At 34.7% G+C, this 22,625-nt stretch overlaps 2 protein-coding genes across 3 annotated transcripts; one reads left to right on the top strand and one right to left on the bottom strand.

The window, feature by feature from the left end:
* Window positions 1-4,893: 4,893 nt before the first annotated feature.
* LOC110645424 (GDSL esterase/lipase At1g71691-like) lies at window positions 4,894-7,075 on the top strand. Its single transcript, XM_021798591.2, has 5 exons — window positions 4,894-5,248; window positions 5,463-5,584; window positions 5,933-6,172; window positions 6,299-6,548; window positions 6,647-7,075. The coding sequence occupies exons 1-5, from the start codon at window positions 4,975-4,977 to the stop codon at window positions 6,880-6,882; spliced, it is 1,122 nt and encodes a 373-aa protein (XP_021654283.2). The 5' UTR covers window positions 4,894-4,974; the 3' UTR covers window positions 6,883-7,075.
* A 1,739-nt stretch (window positions 7,076-8,814) lies between these two features.
* On the bottom strand, window positions 8,815-13,027 carry LOC110645415 (GDSL esterase/lipase At1g33811). Of its 2 annotated transcripts, none has more exons than XM_058131489.1 (5): window positions 12,738-13,027; window positions 12,530-12,654; window positions 12,065-12,313; window positions 10,531-10,723; window positions 8,815-9,172 (listed from the first exon to the last, which is right to left on the bottom strand). In XM_058131489.1, the coding sequence occupies exons 1-5, from the start codon at window positions 12,985-12,987 to the stop codon at window positions 8,955-8,957; spliced, it is 1,035 nt and encodes a 344-aa protein (XP_057987472.1). In that variant the 5' UTR covers window positions 12,988-13,027; the 3' UTR covers window positions 8,815-8,954. The 2 variants fall into 2 exon arrangements, with proteins under 2 accessions (XP_057987472.1, XP_021654265.2); XM_021798573.2 differs by having other exon boundaries at window positions 10,531-10,795.
* Window positions 13,028-22,625: the final 9,598 nt, after the last annotated feature.

Consider the following 22,625-nt stretch of genomic DNA (forward strand, 5'->3'; position numbering starts at 1 on the left):
TGCACTAAAAATCTGGAGACACTACCTGTATGGTAAAGTGTGCAAGATATACACCGACCATAAGAGTTTGAAGTACATCTTCCAACAGAGGGATTTAAACTTGAGACAAAGGAGATGGATGGAGCTTCTGAAGGACTATGATTGCACCATCCAGTACCACCCTGGGAAGGCTAATGTAGTGGCAGATGCCTTGAGCAGAAAATCTTCTGGCAATTTGGCGCACATTTCAACAGAAAAGAGACCATTGATTCAAGAAGTACATGAGTTGATGGATCAAGGTTTAATCCTAGATCTTTCAAATGAGGGGGTATTGTTGGCTCATTTTTGGTGAGGCGGACTTGCGGGATAGAGTTAGAGTTTCCCAGCACAGAGACCAACAATTGATGAAGATCATAGAAAGAGTACAGCAAGGTGAAGGTGGTGAGTTTGGATTTGCCAATGATGGCGCCCTAGTGCAAGGTTCTAGGATATGTGTGCCCGATGTGGACAACCTCAGGAATGAAATCATGCGAGAGGCACACTATACACTGTACAGTGTCCACCCAGGTTCCACCAAGATGTACCATGATGTGAAAGATAGCTACTGGTGGAATGGTATGAAGAGAGACATAGCAGACTTTGTGTCCAAGTGCTTGACTTGTCAGAAGGTGAAGTTTGAACACCAGAGACCGTCAGGGAAGCTGCAAGAGCTCCCTATCCCAGAATGGAAGTGGGAAATGATCACTATGGATTTTGTGACTGGGTTGCCTCGTACCACGCGAGGATATGACTCGATATGGGTAATTGTAGACCGTCTAACCAAATCAGCTCACTTCTTGCCTGTAAAGACTACATACTCTGTGGCACAGTATGCCCGGCTCTACATTCGAGAAATAGTCAGATTGCATGGAGTTCCGGCTTCCATAATATCTGATGCAGGGCCCGATTCACTTCTGGTTTTGGAGAAAATTGCAGGAGGCACTTGACACACGCTTGAACTTGATGACGGCTTTCCACCTCGCATGCACGGACATTGAAAGGACAATCCAAACACTGGAAGACATGCTTCGCATGAGTGTCTTGGATTTTGGAGGTCAATGGGATGAGCAGTAAGCTTTGATGGAGTTTGCCTACAACAACAGTTATCACTCCAGCATAGGGATGGCACCCTATGAGGCACTATATGGAAGAAAGTGTAGGTCTCCTCTGTGTTGGACGGAAATGGGGGAAGCAAAGGTGCATGATGTAGACCTAGTGCAGTACACTTCAGAGGTAGTTCCTTTAATCAGGGAACGACTGAAAATAGCTTTTCGAGGCGTAAGAGTTATGCACCCAGACGGAGGGATGTGGAGTTTGCGTGAGGCGACTATGTATTCTCAAGATTTCTCCAATGAAGGGACTCATGAGATATGCAAAGAAGCGCAAGTTGGCACCTCGGTATATCGGACCTTTTGAGGTTCTTGATAGAGTTGGAGCAGTTGCTCACCGCTGGAGCTACCACCCAACCTTTCTCACGTTCATCCTGTGTTTCACATCTCCATGCTCAGGAAATACATTCCAGATCCTTCTCATGTACTACAGTCGAATGTAATAGAGCTAAAAGAGAACTTGACATTTGAGGTGCAACCTGTAGCGATAGTGGACTACCAAGTGAGACAGCTAAGATCCAAACAGATCCCTATGGTTAAGGTTTTGTGGAGGAGTCAGTCAGTGGAAGAGTGCACATGGGAGTCAGAACGGGACATGCGTAGCAAGTACCCTTATTTGTTCAATGTATAATCATGTGCTTTATTCTGCCTTGTGTAAAAATTCGAGGACGAATTTTCTGTAAGGGGGGAAGAATGTAACACCCCAAAATTTTAAATTTTATGAGTATTTTTGGTATTTTAATTTTATTTAAATTTTAGGAATTTTTTTGAGATTTTTCGGATTTTAAAAATCGGGTTCGATTTTTTGAAAATATAAACTTTGATGATTTTTAAAAATTAATTTAAAGACCACGTGGCAAAACCAAAAATATATTTGGAGTCTACGTATTTTTCTGAGTTTTCTGGAATTTTTTCAGAATTTTTGGACCTCGTTTTCAGTCCCGAGGCAGAGTAAAAATTCAAAATTTTATATCTTGAATCGGACCGGCCTAATCGAACCGGACCGGATCGGACCGGCCTTTTTCTTTTTCTTCTTCCCTTCCCCGCGCGCGTCGACCTCTCTCCCTTCTCTCTCTCTTTTCTCTCTCCTCCTGCCCTTACCGCCGGCCAGCCACCTCCCCCTGCCTCCCCACCTCACCGGCGCCGACCCCTAGCCTCCCGGCCACTGCCGCCCTAAACGGCCGGAAACGCCGCGAAATGCCCTCCTGCGCTGACGTTCGACTTCCCGCCAAAATCCGCCGATCCGGCCACCAATTGACCGGTCTTGTGTCTAAAATCATCTCCTCGACGAGAGCTTTCCTGAGACACCACGTACACCGAAATCCATCAAGCGATTTGTCCGATTTTTGCTCGGGAAGTTTTTAACCCATTTCGACTTTTGGGCTAGATTTCTCGAAAACCGTGAATCACGAAAAACCGAGGGTACCAAAGACGCTCCACTCGTCGAGAGCTTCGCTGCGAAATAAATTTAGAATTTTTTCGACATCGTATTTCGGTTGGTCCCAAGTAACTTCGCAGTGTTTTTACGAGCATTTAATGAGCTTAAAAAATTCTAAAAAATTTATGTACTAACCCCCGTGTTATGGGCTTCATGTAGGTATCCTCAATTCGCGGAAATTCGATAGCTTGTCCGGTGCTGAATTTCCGGCATGCACTGCACTGGAAAAGTCTCCGAATTGGATCGAGGTTTTGGCTACCCCCCCATTGTCAGACGTCCCGAGCGCGTCCCCGAAGTCGGAATCGGCAAAGGTAAACCCGAACCTTGCTTTTTCGTAATTTTCTAGTGCTTAAATAGGATTAAAAATCCATAAAATATTCGTGATAGCTTAGAAAATTATGATTCTTTTTGCAATAGCCTAGTAATATTGCTAAGGACCGCGGGGCAAAGTTTTAGAATTTTTAGAACTTGTTTGGGCAGTTTTTGCAAAAATGATCAATTATAAGGACTAAATTGAAATTTTACATATTGTGATGGATGACTGATTTGATGGGCCCAGGAGGGGCTGTGTGATGTGATTGAGTTGTGGATATATGGATTGTGAGTATAGAAGTGTGTTTTGAGCCCTTTTGCAGGTTGGGTAGGTCCTAGGTATAGGGGAGACTCTGCCGGATTTTCGGCACGACTTAGGACGTAATTGGTCTTTTCTTGATTTGTATTGAGTCATTTGTATTAAATAAATGTAATGTAATTGTTAGGTGAGCCGGGACAGCCTTCTTCCTCTGCCCAGCTGCCACAGTGACCGTTGTTAAGTCTGTGAGTAAAATATTAATTTTAATTGTAATTTCGATATTATTATATGTTCAAGCATGCCCATGCATCACTTATATGCATATATCTATGTAGATAAACTCTAGGCACGATTTATGTTGCATTCATAACTGTTAGCGTGCCATGGATGTTGTTGTGGTAATTTAGAGTAGTGTGCGTGCGTTGGCGTGCGTGTGATGTGGTGTGGACTATGGATAGGATGGTAGACACGCTTGAGATCTTATTGGGACCCTGGCCCTGGGTAGACACGGCTTGAGTTCTTCGCTGGGACCCCGATTTGGTTATTAAGTGGAAGTCCAAGCTGAGTTCTTCGCTGGCACCAGGTTGGATTTAAGAGAGCTGTATAGGGGATCAGCTCCCATATATTATGATTGATTTTACAGGGTGCGTGAGTGCTCCAAATTACCTTTTTGCTGTTATGATGTGAAAATATTATTGATGTTGCATTTCATTCCACAGGTTGCATTAGTTTTAGATAGTTATAGAGATTATGGTTAAAATTGATATTTTACTCTCTGAGTCGAACATTCACTCCTATTCAATATTTTTCCAGGCCACAGGAGGATATTTTTGAGGTTAACCTGCTTTCTTCCTCGCAGGTCGATTATTAATGTTTGTATAAACTTGTTAAATCTTAGAATTTCCGCATGTGTTAGAAATGTTTATTTGATTTGGGTCTGTAACCTAAATTATTATTTTGGACCTGTAAACTTAATATTCTATGCATGTTTGATGGATTGGATGAGGGAACTGAGCTCCCATTTATTTTTATGCTGATGAGTATGTGGAGGGTGAGCTGAGCTCCCCAATTGAGTATTTATTGTGTTTACAGGTCGGGTGAGTCGAAAACTCCCCGTTGGAAAGTCCATTTTATGACCGGACTCTGTCCGTTTGGTTTCTTGAATTTGGGCCCAAATGGGCCTTAGAGTTGGGATTAATGAACAGTTAGGCTTACTACGAGCCTCGGGGGCTTTAGGCCGGCCCAGGTCCTAGTGCTGGTCCGGCCCATAGGTTGGGTCGTGACAAATATGGAAGATGTTTCTTCTCTATCTTTTTGTGGCTTTCCTGAGCACTTTTTATAAGTTTTTTATTTTTTTTAGTGGGGGAATTAGAGGTGAGAATTCAAACTTAAATCTATTAAGTGAATAATATATCTTAAGCTAAATCAGATTCTGCATATAATTTTTATGTTAAAATAGAAAAAATTTCGTTATAATTAAAATTTAAAAAAATTATGGAAAAAAAATTTACTCTTTTTGTTAAGAACTTAGTGGGCTAAAAATGGAAAAAGAAAGGGACGGTTCAGAAGACTATTAATTATAGGGTAAACAATGGGGTTGACAAGATGAAAGATATTAATATCAGGGAAAGGTTTTGCATTGTTTTTGGGTACATGCGTATCAGATTGTAATTACTGCAAGGGAAGAGAACAGCTGAATGCATTTACTTTTACTCAACCACCCACCTTGTCTTGCCTATTAAATCTCTTTGAATACCCACAAGCCCCTTAACATTACACAACTTGATCATATCAGTGCTGATCAGCTGTTTCTATCTGTCTCTCTCTCCCTGACCCTGATGGCTATCTTGATGAGGGAATGTTGTTTGCTGGTGTTTGCCATGGTTTTAAGGGTAGGTTTAGGCCAGAATGTAGACCCATCTGGGCCAGATGGAGGAGGGAGAAAAGAGATGGTGCCGGCTATGTTCATATTTGGAGACTCTCTCATTGACAATGGGAATAACAATGATCTTCCTTCCTTTGCTAAGGCTAACTATTTTCCTTATGGTATCGACTTCAATGGAGGTCCTACTGGTCGTTTTTCCAATGGCTACACCATGGTTGATGAAATAGGTTCTCTCTTTACTTTTGCTTTCTGTTCTCTTTTTATCTATCATTTTCTTCCATTTTAGTTTCTTTCTTGTTAGCTTCCACTACTGTGTACAACAACCTTTCTCTTTCTCTCACTTTCAAATTAACTAATCCTTTTGAAAGGGATTCTTTTTTCTTCTTAAACATGCATGCATGCACTTGATCCTTACAATAATAATTATGAATGTACATACAGCTGAACTACTAGGACTTCCTCTGATTCCTCCATACTCTGAGGCGTCTGGAGATGATGTGCTTCATGGATTAAATTATGCCTCTGCTGCTGCTGGAATCCTCGACATTACAGGAAGAAACTTTGTAAGCTTCACAATCATACCACCAATTATGTTTAATTTTGCTTTGATTTTTCCTTAATGATCTTAATTTCATCTCATATATTCCGAGATCATTTGTTGAGTATCCGTCTTACAGTGCAGATGCACATGCAGAAGCATGGGTCTTTTAGTCATCTACACGTTCATATTTAATGTAGTTGTCTTAAATTTAACTTGAAATTTTGGACTCATCATCAATTATCGCCTCAGCGGCTGACATTGAATAACCCTTTTATATTAACAAGAAATGGCTGTGAAGTCTGATTGACCTTCTGGAAAATGATCAAATTAGACCATGAATTATATGTATAACAGCTTTTTCTTTTATCAGGTGGGTCGCATACCATTTAATCAACAGATAAAGAACTTCCAGAATACACTTGATCAGATCACAGATAATCTTGGGGCAATTGATGTGGCCAACGCAATTGGAAAGAGCATATTCTTTGTGGGAATGGGAAGTAATGACTACCTTAATAATTATCTCATGCCCAATTACCCAACCAAGAATCAGTACAATGCTCAACAATATGCAGATCTCTTGGTTCAACAATACACTCAGCAACTCACGGTAACAATATTTCATTTTCATTCCTTTCCTTTGATGGGTTCCTGAAAACCCATCTGACTGCAATATCATGTACACATACAATCTTAACATCAAATGCATTTGTTTTCTGTGATACAACTAGGACAGACCCTTTACAATCTTGGAGCAAGGAAGTTTGTACTTGCAGGGTTAGGAGTAATGGGATGCATCCCGAGCATTCTGGCACAGAGCCCTGCTGGACTCTGCTCTGAAGAGGTTAATCAGCTGGTTCTACCCTTCAATGAAAATGTCAAGACTATGATGAACAACTTCAATGCCAATCTCCCAGGTGCAACATTCATTTACATTGACGTTGCCAGAATGTTTCGAGAAATCCTTACCAACTCTCCAGCTTATGGTATGATTATATATAAGTGTCCCTTGTCTATAACTTGTCCTGTAATCCAAGAACTTGTGATTAAGCAACATGGGGTTTCGATTAATAATAATATGCAGGATTTAGCGTAATAAACCGCGGGTGCTGTGGCATAGGGAGAAATAGAGGTCAGGTAACCTGTCTTCCATTCGAAACGCCGTGTCCAAACAGGGAACAGTACATCTTCTGGGATGCATTTCACCCAACAGAAGCTGTGAACATCTTAATGGGGAGAAAGGCTTTCAATGGGGATACAAGCTTTGTGTATCCTATGAACATAGAGCAGCTTGCCAATCTTGATCTTGACGCCAACTGATATAAAAGAGAGAGAGAGAGAGAGAGAGAGAGAGAGATTCTTGCATGCCAATCCGTATAACCCTTTCAAGTATTGCTATTATTCATCTAAATAGTCGTATGTCTTGGAAATCAAAGAAGAGTTGTATTTCTACTTTTGACTGCAACTACTTTGATTTTTTGTTTTGATAATATCATCATTTTCTTTTCAGAAATCTCATTTTCATGTTTTTGATACTTTGTAATATATATATATATATGTATATATATATATGAGTATTTAAATAATTATTTCTACTTTTGAAAGTGATGCAAGCCCAAAAAAAAGAAAAAAAAAAAGCCATAGACTGATGGGGTTCTCACCATCAACCTTGGAACATATATAGATAGGACACATCTTATTTGGCTAAATGCATATCTTTTGGTTCCTAAAATTTTGCATAAAAAAGTCAATTTACACCGTCAACTTTAATTACATTTCATTTAATACTTAAATTTTTATAAAATTATAGTTATCAAATTTTTAAATTTCATAAAAGTATAATGAAAAAGTCAAATCAAAGCATACATGCATTAACAATTACTAAGTTGAATAGTTATATTTTTATAAAATATAAATATTAAATAAAATGCAATTAAGATTAGGATGCCAATTGATTGATCAGATGCCAAAAACACCATTTTATTTCATACATCATCAATATATCATTTGATGGATGGAGAACTCAAACTTAAGACCCATTTTCGTATTCAAGTTTAAGTATTGTGAAATCAATTTATCATTTCGAGTTCAAGTAAGACTTCATATTAATTGAACTTAAATATTTTATGAATTAAATTTAAAAAGTTGGAGATTGACATGTCAATTATGATACTTCCTTTCGTCTTCTATTTATCTTTGGGTGGTGGTTTTGGGACATCAGTAATAAATATTTAACACTTCATGTTTCTGACCGTGTAGATGAGACAAATTCCACATGAAACAAGTGAACCTAACAAACAAAATTGATGGCAAGGAAGTGAGACTGTAATCAACACCATGCATGCTTTAAAAACACGAGGACAAAATTAACTCTGCCTTTTTGTGTTTTATAAGTAAAGTTATTTTAAGTAGTAAGATATTTGAAAAATATAGATTTTTGATGTTTCAAAGACCTTAGGTCCTATCATACTAGGGTGCTTCAATTTCTTCTTACTCCTTCCTTTCTCACTCCACATCTTGAAGCCAGCATCTCCCATCCCCTTTCTCTAGCCTATCCCTCCTTTCTTTATTCACTTTTTTTTTGTTCCTTCCCCACTCTCCTTTCTTACTCTCTCCATTTACATAACCTATATCTTCTATCCCCTTTCCCCTCCAAAAATTGAGGCCATCTCTTTATATTAGATCATTAAATTAACCAATAATAAATATTATATTATAAAAAGCATACAATATATATATATATATATATAAAGAAAATACAAGTATAAAAGATAAATTTAGTAACGAATTAAAATTTCATCACAAAAATATTAATTAGCAATGGATCCATCACTAATTTCTCACTAATTCATTGCTTGCGATGGCTTAAAATTTGTCATTGAAAGTCCATTTTTAAATTTTATATGGATTAGCGATAAATTATGATCATCGCTGAAAATCTCATCGCTAATGACCTTTAGTGATGGATCCGTCAATCCGCCATTGATAACTTATTTTTTTAGTATGCAATTCAATCAATATATTTAAATATATTTTTATATTTCTTTAGTATATATATATATATATATATATTATTGAGTTATGCCTACAATTACCTCTAATATATATCTTTTAATCTATCATAAAGTGAATTATTAACTACACAGCATGCAGAATCAAACATTAACCTAATTAAGATTTTCAAATACTTTCAATGCATTAAAAATAATACCAAATGAAATGATTGTATTGAAGTATAATATTTTAATAAAATTAAATAAAATGACTATCCTTTATTTTTAGTTGTTAAATAATTTATGACAATAGTAAGGATACATCACAATCCTTAAAATGGCAAGCTCACTCTGCTAGCCCTTGCAGGATACATATCTTGACGTGAAATCACTAGCCTCTCATAACATTGCAAGTTGCCGGATATTAATGGGATAGGTGTATGACAGTGAAGTAAATGTTGATTTAGCAAGTAAAATATTTGCTAATTCAGTTGGATGAAAGGCATCCCAAAATAAATACTTTCTGCGATCTTCGCAAGGTTGCTGAAGAGGAAGACAAGTTATCTGCCCATTGTTCCTTCCCACCCCACAGCATCCCTTGTCTATCACTTCAAATCCTGCATGCATGTGTTGTAAGATTTTAGCCTTTTACCGTAAATTTATTTGGGCTAAAATCAAATGGCTCGATTAATTGATATTTACTCTAATTAAAACAAATCTTAATCATATATGAGTTATTTAATGGATATATCAAATATTGATCTACTTTTGACTCATAAGATTACACATATTCTTTCATAAAGTCAGAGATATTAAAATTATCTTAAGAAAGACTTTCCATCACTAAAATTTTGTGTGTGAATCAATAAAGAATCAAGAGAGAGAAATCAGTTTATTGAATTAAAGAATCTCTCTTAATTATTATCATTACTCAAACAAACTCTACATCATATACGCTTTCTAAGTCTGTGAAAATTTAATTTGTTCAAAAATCATTATTAAGGTGATAATTAAATTTTATATTTTTTATTTACATTATATTTATGATCTATTAAGAATTTTACATGTGTACATTTATATTACCAATATTACTCTCACAATTCAAATATTAATGCCTCATAACAATTATATGGCGATTCAAGCTCATGGTTAATTCGTTATATACCCATTTAGCTAGTGATAGAGGTGATATTTTAAATCATCTGTAATTTGTTTAAATTCGCACCCAATTCAAATAAATAATAAAATTGAGGATTAATCTAATAATTTGTATGACTTGATTAAAATTGACCCTTCGTTTCGATCAACTCTAATTTTGATTAACAATTAAATGACTTGAAATATTTTTTAAAGAAAATTAACATTTTGATTAATATTAACATTTCGATATGAAATAACCCGCAAGCATCAACCCCTTTAAATCCGCACTCAATTTCAAATGATTTAAATCCAAATAATTTGTAAAACTAAGAGCCAACTCTATTATTTGACTCAAAATTGACATATTTTAAGTTGATCTAATCAATCTGAATTTTGATCATAATATTAATTCAAATTTAATATAAATTTATTTTAATGTAAAGACTCAAAATAACTCATAATTCTCAATTTTCAAAGAAAAAGTCATAATTTGAAATAATTTAGACTTTATTTGTTTTGTGAAAATAACTTGTAATGTTAAATTAATGGTATATGTATTATGTATATATAAGTGTTGTCACATTTTAATAAAATTATCAAAATTTAAAAAATGAAAAATGACATAAAAAGAAAATCATTTTCCTTCAAAATTACTTAATTTTATATTTGACCAAAAAATATCTATTAACCTATTTTTCTGAGAATCTCAAATATTAGAAAGTACCATGAAATAAATGAAGCCTAATCTCAATTGAATCAACTCATTTAAAGCCTTTAATTAATAACTTAATAATTGAGAATCTGGTGCAGAAATTAAAAAGATGAAAGTAATTACCATAAGTGGAGGCATTGAGATAAAGATCATTGGTGCTTTTATAGGAATCGAGGTAAACAAATTTGGCACCAGGAAGTTTGCCATTATTGAAAGATTGAAGGAGCTTGAAGAGTCCAGAGTTGAAAAGAGAAATGGCCTTGTTGATTTTCTCATCGCAGCGACCGCGACTGTTATTTCCATCGTACCTTGCCAGCTGATATGGAATGCAACCAATTTGACCTACTCCTGTTACTATCACTTTCCGAGCTCCCAATTCATATAATTGCTGAATCATTTCATTAATTAATAACATTAAATTAATTAATCACAATCTTCAATATATATATATATATATAATATAAGCATCACAATCTTGAGTATATCTTCTTCAAAGAAAAATTCTTGCTTAAATATGATATATCCTAAACTCAAAATACAACATGTATTGTGAGATTCACAAGTAAAACAAGTGAGACCCACATATTCGTGTCTTGTATTTATGATGGACTAAGTGTAGCTAGAAGTGAACATTCAATTTACCAAACCAAATTTTCAATTAATCAAATTATTAACCAATTATAACAATATTAACCAAACCAAACCGAAATTGAGGGAAACCAAAATTAATCGAAACAAAAAATATTCGGTGGTTATCGGTTATAACCAAATGAACCAAATAACTAAAAAATATATTTTATATTATTAATTATTTAATAAAATATTAATAAAAATATATTTATAATTTTTTTATTTATTAAAAATAATGAATGAGATTTAATATTAATAAGATAATAACTATAAGTTAAATATTATTATAAAATCATAAAAATATTAATTATAAATAATATATTATTAATAAAATTATAATTAATATATTAATTAACAGAAATTTAATTATTTCGGTTAGTTCGGTTACCAAATCAAAAGTAACTAAATCAATAACAACAAATCAAAAATTTTTATTATTACTAACTGAAATTGAAAATTGAACCGAACCGAACCAAACCAAACCAAATCAAACTTACTCTTACCAAAATAATCGAATTTCATTAGTTTGATTCAGTTATTCGGTTATAACCAAATAATGAAGACCCCTAAGTGCACCTAAGTTTTTCTCCTTCAAATTAACAACATCAAATTACTTCTTTTGAATTTCAATAGTAAAATTTTTATTTGTGAGGTACTAGTAAGCTACTATAAATTTGTCCTCATATGACAACTAGTTTAATAACATTAAAAATTAAATATTTGCATAAAATTCATGTTTTTATTATATACATTTTAATTGATTCTACATAAATCTTAATACAAATAATTAATCTAACGATTATTAAACTCATTCTCATCCAAAGTTTAACTAATATTAGATGCACACTTTACATTAGTATGTGATAGGATCCCATGATATATGAAGCTTTCAATCTCACTATATATATTTTTGTGAAAAGAATTCATGAAACAATGAGATTAATTAGTCTAGATCAACTGGAAAGTGGGAATTTATAATGTTAATTAACGTGAGAAGAAAAGTTGAAATTAATTAATTAATTATTACCGTTAGCTGGCGAGAGTAATCCTGAAGAAGCACAGCAGCAAAAGCTTTGGCAGTGTAATCAGAGCTAGTTGTGTAGAAAGTGGGCATGAAATAGTTGTTAAGATAGTCATTGCTTCCCATTCCAGAATAGAATATACACTTGCTCAGATAACCATTCAATGCATTTGCATCCCCTCTGAAAAATCTCCTCATTTCTTGCACTGTGTTACCAAAGTTGTTTACCTGCTGGTTCATTGATGTGTGATCTCCCTACACATTAATACCAACATATATATAAGAAAATTGCACAAAATCCATACAAAGTTATTCATGTATAAAGAAAAAAGACACTTTGTTAGTCAGTGCTTAAGTGCTTTTCTCATAATGCAGAAAATCAGAAGTTCAATATCTAACATTTCTCCCCATCATTTGTATATAACAGAGAAAAGAGACACTAAATTAGGTTTTCAAATGAAGAATAAGTACCAGATTGTTCCCTGTTTCATCTCTAATGCCAGCTGCTCCAGATGCATAATTCACTCCCATCAAAATTGCACGGCCTCGAGTTCTTTCATAGGGCGGAATATAATTTTGAAACCCCAGAAGTTGAGCTGCAAGATATAAATTATATAATGGTAATCTATATGTAAAGGACCTATATATATGTTTTTCTTCAAGATATAAATATAGTTACCTAGTGCATCGACATATGTTCGACCATTGGTAAATCGGCCAGTGGCACCCTGAGGAAAGTCGATGCCATAAGGCATGTAATTAGCCCTAGCAAGTGTAAGCATCCTGTTATTATTACCATTATCTACCAAAGAGTCACCAAAGATGAAGAAACAAGGCACTTGTGGCTCCTTCAGCTGTGTGGAAGCCTTAGGGATTAGCCATACAAGAACTAGAACACCGGACCAAATCACTTCTCTTATGCTTCCCATGTTTGAGCAAAAGCCTGTCCTCAATTGGGTTATGTCCTGGAGGCCTCCAAGTGATCCATTTTTATAGTCCTCAACTGCGGTGGTTTTGCTATTATGGGGTTCATGTTTTGTGGCCTGTAATCTCTGGGCATGATGAAGGGGTCATAAAAGGAATTGGGGGAATACTTTCAGTTGTGGATCATGTGTTACTGCAATGAAGTTATGGCGGCAGGAAAATTCATGTGAACTATACATCCTGGCAACTATCAACTGCTTGTCACTACAATTGTTGTGCCTGCTCATACACAGAATAGAATTGACATCTCCTAGCTAGTGTAAGATTATTACACGTTACATTCATAAATATAGAATTCAATTGAATTCAATATTTTTCAATGAAAACATGTTTACATTTGAGAAGGGTTTAATAAAAAAATGCATGCATGGCTAGGAAATTAATGGTGAGAAGTTCAATGGAGAGCTTGGCCTTTTTTTTTTTTTTGAAATCCTTTTGTTTTCTTTGCTTTTTTTTTTTATAAGTAAAAATTTTTATTTATGAAATTTAGGAAACACTTACTAATCATAAATTTCATTTAACTCAAGTCAACAGACTATCTCAATACACCCAACCTAGAAATTAAGATGTTAAGTGAAAAAACCTGGAACAAATACAAAGCACAATGCAATACTAGACAGATCTTTAGTCAGCTTGCCAAAGAAACAAAATAACACTAATTCATGAAACAAATATGAAAGAAACAACACCAACACAAAGTAACAGAACTTTACAATAATTGTGACATCCTTACCCGTCTATAGTGTAACCGAGTAAAACATGTCACACTCAGTGTCGGAGCGCCTTAATTTATCTTATTTCATTTCTAATAATCACATTTAATTCATTTAATTTAAGGTCAATTTATTAACCGGAGAAACTGACGGAGTTTCCCCTAAATTTATTAATATTTGACGTTTTCCCACCTGTTAAAAGTCTCAATAATATAATTACAATAATGTAAATTCTTCTTCACATTTAATTCCAATACTTCATTTCAATGTTGCAAACTCACAATTTTCATTCATACATAAATAAATAAACTGATATTCATTCATAAACAAAATACTCAATTTCAATTAATTTACATAATTTACAACAATTACATGGGTTTATGATTTACAATACAAAATGAATATTACAATACACCAAAAAAAAAAAAAATCTAACATGGCCTAAGGAGCCCTACCAAAATACACTGCATGGAGGAGGTGACACAATCTGACACTGATGCAGATAAAAAATCTCTACTCCCAGTTTATGGTCTACTGGGTTCTCGCTCCTGGTCTCCAGTACCTACACGTGGCAAAAAGCGACGCGCTAAGCATACAACTTAGTGGTGCCAATATAATATAAAAATAAACTAAATAATTAAATATGCAGAAATTATGCTATTAGTTAATGCAGACTGAAATTTTGATAATTATGTGTGATATCCTAAATTTTATAATTTTTATGTTCATTATTTAGTTAAAAATTTTTAAGACTTATTTTAGTTGCCCAAGTAACCTATACAAACTGACTGAACTAGATAAATGGGTAAACTGGCACTGGGTATCAAGTACCTCGGGCCATCACACCATCAGTCACATAGTGTTTGCCAGATGTGCAACAGAATGGCTAACAAGCCATAATAATTATCAGGCATAAAGCTAAGTATATTAAGAATAGCAAAATGGCGATAGGCCATAATATCACAAAATGACACTAAAGCCATAAATCACAAAATGGCATAAAGCCATAGGCAGTACTGCAATCGAAACCCTATTGGCATGCCAACCTATCCAAACCAATCATACTAGGCATACTAGGGTATATTAACAAAGTTAAGTTTTGGTTCTTTGGATTTAATATTATAGTGGTTATTATTCACATTACTATTCATGCAAAAATGTTGATTTTTTCATAATTAATAGGTATACAAGTTCTAATTACACTATAATACCACATTCTGGATTTTACATTTGTTGGCATTGGTTGCCAATTTCAATTCAAGGCTCATTAGAAGTTATTTCAAATTTTCAAATTTCATTACTTATGTTTACTGTTCCATTGGACCAATCTACAGTGGAAATTTGACTAAACTTTCTTCATCAAAGTTGTTCCTTAATGTGTCTACTTTAATTCCCTTTTTGAATCACTCCATTTGGAGTTTTTTTAACTCAAGTTATGGCATTTTTACTATAACTGGCCGGATTGGTCCATTCCCAGATTTTCTGGGCAGGTTTTGGTTCTAGTAGTTTTGGTGAGCTAATTTTGGTTAGCATTTGAATAGGTTATGGTCAGAATTTGAGTTTCTGTTCTTCATGAAAGTTGTTCTACTATGTCTAATCTTTCCATGGGTTCAAGAATCAGATCATTTGAACCTCTCTACACAAAGTCATGACTATTTGAATAAACACTGTTCATTTGGTCATTTATCCAGGTCCAGATTTTGGTTGCCCAGATTTAGGCAAATTTTAGCTCACCCTAAGTTTGTTTTCTGAGCAGGGTCTCTTCATGAGAAATGTGGCATTGTGTCCCTAGTTTCACCTTCAATTGGCTTTACACCAATTGAATCTACACAAGTCAACTTATTACTGCCCAAACTCACTAGACTCAAGTCTAGAATTTCTAGCTCATAAGGCAGCTTAACCATTTTACCATTCAATGCCACAATTGACTCCAAATTAAGGTCAATTCACCTCAAATGGTCACTAATTGACCATTAGAACACCAATTCACCATCAATTTAGCAAAACCCTAAATTTGGCTCAAACCCTAATCTCCAAAGTCACCAATCTTACACTACTCATACAAATTAAAGTTCAAATCATTAAATTCACATCAAGGCCATCACCAACAATCTTTAATTTAATTAAAAGTCATCAAAACCCTAGCATGTTTATGGCTACCGAAAATTTAGGGGTGTCCTAACATCTATATTTTTGTTCAATTTTCACAATTTCTAGCTCAATTTAAAGTCCTAAGCATGCATAGGTAGAGATATGTAAGAATTGGCACTAACTTTGTTGTCTCTTCCAAGGTTTTCCCAACTTCACTTTCTTCCCACTTCTTGGCAGCCAATCACTTCTCCAAGGTCAAAGATTAAATTTTTGTGTTTGGAAGTAGGGAAATTATAGAGGAAATTGAAGGAAAAAGAAAGATTGCAAGAGCATCAATGGAGGTTTTCTTGAGAGAGGTTCGGCCACTTGCTAGAGGAAGAAGAAGATGAATAAAATTTCATCTATTTTAATCTCTTTTATATCTATTAGTCATGTTTGTCAAATTTTGATTGGATGGAGGTTTTTAATTACATCATATTTACATCATGCCTATGTAAAAATTCTAATAAATTTCATTTTGTTTTTTTTTTCTTTTTCTTCTTTCTTTTATCATTTTAATTAAATTTTTAGCAACATTTAGTCATATTTTAGGACATGGATCTCACTTACTTAAATGGACAAGTTGGTCAAAAATCATCTCTGAAGGTAAAATGACCAAAATGCCCCTCGTTGTGCTTAATGAGCTAAAATTGTCTGTACCGATTTATAAAATTTTTCTTATATTTTCTTAGCAATCTTTTGTCATCTAAGCCTCAATAATTCTTCACTGGAGTCTCAAAAATTATTTCACAGGGTTTCCTACGGTCTAGAGTTGGCAACTGCCTTCACAGTCGCTTCCCGTTAGGGTTACCAATCGCCGTAGCTTCGGCACATTTAACCTGATTGTATTTCATCTCTTAAATTTTTCTTTTATTTTTTCTTGTCATTGTTTAGGTGATTTATGACTCCTCACTCTAGTTTAAATATAGTTGCAGATATTCTGGCTATCCGGACAAACATTAGTCACTGGAACATTAGAATGTATGGACTATCTAAAGTGAGGGTGTTACAATAATTTTTCAAACACCAACCCGACAATACAAACACTTCAATCGTTTGCTTCTTTGGCTTAAATGGGATGCTATGTTAGAAATGCTTAGTATTAAAATATTTCAATAAGAATTTTTTTTCCCACCCAATTTTCAAGCAGATTATTACTCAAGATTATGGGTTTTTTATTTAAACAAAAATGGTGGCTCCTTTTCCTTCAATCATCCAATGTCTTTTTTCCCAAACTATGTGATATTGAAGATAAATTGAAAGATCTTCGTTTATCCTGATCGATAATCGGGAAAGTGTTTTGCTGATTAAATGGAGCTCACTAACAACTACGCAAGTGAGGGACAGTTCTTTCAAAGTCCTTTCTTACTAATGATTATAAGGTTAATTTTCTTCATCAACACTTGTAATACCATTATCATTAAACTTTAATTTATCTTTTAAAACCCTCATAAGAGATAAGATATGATACAACAAACAAGATAAATGTTACAACAAAAGGATTATAAGATAATTCTTATCACACCCCTCAATTTGAATAAGATTTTGTTTAAATTATAATATTCTTGAATAGATAGAGGATTATTTCCTATTTTAATCTTATTTCTAAATTAAGTGAGATTCTTGATTAGATTAGGATAAAGAGAATTAACTATATAAATAGGAAAATGATAGAAAAGTTATTTGGCTTCAACTCATAGAATGAGTGGTTTACTAATTGTTGATGAGTAGCTTTATCCATTGACAAGGGGCTCTTACCCATTGCAGTCCCATGGGGGGGAAAAGGCTTTGGCCTAAGATGGAGAAAGGACATAGAATTCAAGAGGAATGATTTTTTGTCTATTGGTGAAAGGGTTTACTTATTGGTCAAAGGGCTCTTACTTATATAGTTGAAGACACCATGTAAGGAATTTTTGCCCATTGGTGAAAGGGCTCTTGCCTATATAGTTGAAGACACCTTGTAAAAGTTAAAATAGTAAATACATTGAGTTATATCTAAAGGAGAACAAGAAGGACTAATTAATATATTTACTATGAGTAATTTTTGTAAGGATCCTCTTAGGTATAATTGGGTTAAAGGGTAGATATTTTTAAGCTTGTAATTGGATTTATTTTATTAATAGTGAAAAATGGCATGCCCATGAATGTAGCCCTATATTGAGAGAGTGAACTACGTAAATATTGGTATTTTGAGTGCTTGCTTTATTTCTTTATAATTTACATGCTTTCGCAGTGCACAACAAATCAACTATTTGATCTTTGGATGAAAAAAACCAAACTTGCTAATGCTTCTTGGCTACCATATCACAAAAAAAAGTGACAATCAACTTCGATATGTTTTGTTCTAGTGTGGAACACTGAATTAGCTGATAAAAAGGTAGCCTCAATATTATCACACCATAATTGAGGTATGGCAGTCGGCAAATATAGAATATCATATAAAAGATCCAAGTTATTTCTATTGCTGCATCTCCCATAGCCCAATACTCGGCTTCCATTGACGACTTAGGGACAATACTTTGCTTGTTGGTACTCTAAGCCACCAAATTTGGTCCCATAAAAATTGTATAGCCACTAATTGACTTTCTATCATCAATACTCGCCTATGTGGCATTCTTATAGACATTTAGATGAAGTTGTGGTGTCTTTGAAATAAAAATGCCACAATTTTTGGTACCTTGTAAATAATGCATAATGCATTTTAATGTAGACCAATGATTAGTGGTGGGAGCATGAAAATGTTGAGACACTACATAATTAAGTAGCATAAGATAGGTCAAAACGTGTAAGATACAAGTATTGCATTCCTCCAACAAGAGTTCAAGAAAGAAGTCAGGTGCTAGTTCACCATCCTTATAGTGCAAATGCACAATTGGGCACATCAGTGTGGAGATAGGTAGACAAGAACCCATATGTGTCTTTTCCAGCAAATCACCAATGTACTTGGTTTCAGTTAGCAACAAGCCACCTATGGTTTTGGTAGCTTCAATACCAAGAAAATAATCAATAGAACTAAGATCTTTTAATTTGAACTCCAGCTATAAAGAAGAGATAATATTATTGATAAAAGTTGTATTACTTCCTATGAGAATAATATCATTCACATAGATTAAGCAAAAAGCTTGAGTTGAATCATCTTGTAATGGAAAAGTAAAGAATTGGCAATAGATGGTTGAAAACGAAGCTTCAACAATGCAGCCTTTAATTTATGGTATCATTGTCGTGGTGCTTGCTTCAAATCATAGAGGGAGCGGTGAAGCTTGCACACATGTTGTGGTTTATCTTTATTAATACATCCAAGTGGCTGTTCGTGAGGAGGGGTGGTAAGGTTAAAGGAGGAAGTAAGAGAGTTGCGGACAGAGGCCTCTCCTTCTTCATAAAGGTTTTAGGAATCTAAAAAGCTGATTTATTTAAAGGAAAAAGGAAAACCCCATATGAAATGGCAATGAAGGAAAAAAGAAAAGTGGTTTTTTACCTTAAAAATAGCTTAAAATAGGCAAACTTCAGTGAAGCAATGAAACAACTCCAGTTAAAGGAAGCAAACGATGGAGAAGAAGAAAAATAAGATGCAAAGAAAATGCACACAATTTCTTCTTCATTCGTATATATAAGGAAAAGTAATAAATGCTAGAACCCTTGAAAACTCAACCAACACTTTAAGTGCCATACTGATATGTTATTTTTGTGGCTTTGAATTTTGGGATATGTTTTTTCACGGACTCGAATTGTGACCCGACCCAAAAGTTTCGCGCTGCGACCCGATTGGAATAAAAAGTGAGATCTGTGATGGTTGCGGAGGGCACAGGCCGATAGGCCCGGGCCCGAAGCCCACCACTGATCTCCTTGGGGGTGCGGGAGCAACGCCCCTGCGGTATAGACCAATATAAATATTGTAATATTCTACCCTTTACGATAGAGTTGTGAGATATTCGGGAAACACACTGGGGTTAGGGTTTGAGAGTTCTAATTGATTGTATCTTGTTCTTTTCATCATAGTGGAACTTTTTCTCTTGTCTTGCCCATGGACGTAGACCTTACGATTAAACCACATTAAATCTTATATTATTCTTCTTCTCTTTTTAATACTGTGTGATTATGCAATTTGTGTGTGTGCCTTAGATTTGCGTGCTTGTTATAACAAACTGGTATCAAAGCTTTGTGCGCAAAACCTAGGTTTACAGATGGCGTCGTCTTCAACGAAGTATGAGATGGAGAAGTTTGATGGTGGATCGAGTTTCAGTCTGTGGAAGATTAAAATTAAATCTTCCTTGATCCTACAAGGTCTATGGAAGGCAATCGAGGATAACTTTCCAGAAGGTATGAAAGAGGCGGAGAAGGCTAATCTAAAGGAGAGAGCCTTGAGTGCGATTTTCATGAGCGTAACTAATAATGTCCTACGTGAGATTGCTGGTGAAAGCTCAGCATCTGCGGTATGAAAGAAATTAGAGGAGTTGTACTCTGCCAAATCACTGACTAACCGCCTGTATCTGAAGAAAAGGCTTTACAATCTGAGAATGAGTGAAGGTACGCCCATTAAAGAACATCTAGATGAATTCAATTCAATCATTATGGACCTGAAGAATATTGATATTGAGATTGATAGTGAGGATCGGGCCCTTATCGTGTCATGTTCTTTGCCACCCTCCTATGAAACTTTTGTTGATACTCTGTTGTATGGGAAAGACAGTATTTCACTAGACGATGTTAGTAATTCTCTAAAATCAAAGGAGTTAAAAAAGAAATTTCTAGATAATAGAGAAATATTTGAGGGGGAAGGTTTGGTGAGCAGGGGAAGAACACATTCAAGGGAGGGTTCTTCCAGCAGGAAGAAATCTAAAGCCGGATCTAAGTCAAGAATGAAAAAGGCCAATTGTTTTGAGTGCGGAGAGCAAGGTCACTACAGGAGAGACTGTCCCAAGTTGAAAAATAAAAAGGAAAAGCAACCAGAAAGTTCTGCGAATGTGGTTGATAGTTTTATTGATTCCTGGATTCTTAATACTGGTGCTGAAGAAATTTTATCCGTGAGTTCAGATCATGGACAAAATTCCTGGATTCTTAATACTGGTGCTACTTATAACATGTGTCCACATAGAAACTGGTTTGTCACTTACAAACAGATGAGTGGCAAGGTGTTTCTGGGCAATGATCGTGCATTATCTGTTGAAGGAATTGGTAACATCAGATTGATAATGTTTGATGGCGTTGTCAAAACTATAGAGTGTTGGCATGTTCCAGGACTAAAGAGGAACCTGATTTCTCTTGGGACACTTGACTCTCATGGATTCAAATACCATGCAGAGAATGGAGTTCTCAAAGTGTGCAAGGGCTCTATGGTACTCATGAAGAGCAGTTTGGTTTCAGGATTGTATTTTCTTCAGGGCAGTGCAGTTTCAGGGGAAGCTGCAATAGCATCCGGAAGCAATAATCATAATCAGACTCAATTGTGGCATAAGTGTCTTGGTCATATGACTGAAAGAGGATTATCTGTGTTAAGCATGTCACACCTTACCACTCTGTAAGATGTAGCATGATCCTGTACAATATCTAATAAATTACCGTACTTCGTCTACCGATAATCTATTAAATATACTACAAGGGATTTTGGCAAAGCAAATTTATTTTTAAGTTTGGCGTGGTGATAAAAATTTAATTTAAGTGCATTCAATTCCAGTATGTGTCATAAAACTTATTTAGAAATAATTAAGCATTTTTTAAAATTTTGCAAAAAATCCGCATGGTTATGGCTAAAACTATATCAAAACAATTCTTTAAACCTGTTGAAAAATAATTTACAAAAATACATCATGCCCAATTGGAACTCAATCAACTCGAATCGTCTCATTTCATTCTCAATCAATCTCATTAATAAGAAAATAATTCATCATTTACAGGATTCAGAAAGAAATTTAAATATTTACATTCATTGAGGTAACAAAATTAATATTACAAAAATTTACATGTAGATAAAATCTCAAAATAATATTACAATAATTACAATCTCAAAATTTTATTATAAATTTTTCTGTACAATTGCTCGAACATAATTACATACAAATAGTTACATAATTACATCAAAATCTAATATACAATGGTATACTTATGATATACCCGAAGATAATCCCAACACAACGTCAAGTCGCAGCTTCAAGAATCTCACTCAGCTGCTCTATCCTTTCTTTCACCTGCGACAGCATACAAAGCTATCTCTGAATGGTGAACTCAATAGTGCACAACTAAAAATTTAAAATTCAATGTAAAACATAATTTATCAAGACATATCAAATCACATTTCTATGATCCACAAAAGTAATCCAATATTTATCAATCAAAACAAATCATTTATTTTTTTAATCACAATTTATTTAAATCATTCTATTTTCATGAAATCATCGTAATAAGTTACAATCATTGACAAAATGTTTATCAAATAATCACAGTTTAAAGGTGTTGTGAACTATTCACATAGTTGGACCCATGACACAAAATTTTCGATAATTGTTGTGTTGTACACCACGACAGAGCGCTCCACTCGTCGAGAGCTTCGCGACGATATAAATTTCGAATTTTTTCGACACCGTTTTTCAGTGGGTCCCACGGAACTTCGCAGTATTTTTCCGAGCATTTAATGAGCTTAGAAAATTCCGTAAAATTTATGTACTAACCCCCGTGTTGTGGGCTTCGTGTAGGTATCTTCAATTCGTAGAAATTCGACAGTTGTCCAGGTCTGTGAATTTTCGGCC

This window comes from Hevea brasiliensis, chromosome 12 (genome assembly GCF_030052815.1).
Source record: "Hevea brasiliensis isolate MT/VB/25A 57/8 chromosome 12, ASM3005281v1, whole genome shotgun sequence".
Classification (NCBI taxonomy): domain Eukaryota; kingdom Viridiplantae; phylum Streptophyta; class Magnoliopsida; order Malpighiales; family Euphorbiaceae; genus Hevea; species Hevea brasiliensis.

Coding starts and splice junctions, on each gene's coding strand:
- LOC110645424 (XM_021798591.2), top strand. CDS start 4,975: ATGGCTATCTTGATGAGGGAATGTTGTTTGCTGGTGTTTGCCATGGTT. Junction 5,585..5,932: donor ACATTACAGGAAGAAACTTT/GTAAGCTTCACA, acceptor TTCTTTTATCAG/GTGGGTCGCATACCATTTAA. Junction 6,173..6,298: donor AATACACTCAGCAACTCACG/GTAACAATATTT, acceptor CAACTAGGACAG/ACCCTTTACAATCTTGGAGC.
- LOC110645415 (XM_021798573.2), bottom strand. CDS start 12,987: ATGGGAAGCATAAGAGAAGTGATTTGGTCCGGTGTTCTAGTTCTTGTA. Junction 12,655..12,737: donor AACATATGTCGATGCACTAG/GTAACTATATTT, acceptor TATATCTTGCAG/CTCAACTTCTGGGGTTTCAA. Junction 9,173..10,530: donor TCTCAATGCCTCCACTTATG/GTAATTACTTTC, acceptor ACATGCATGCAG/GATTTGAAGTGATAGACAAG.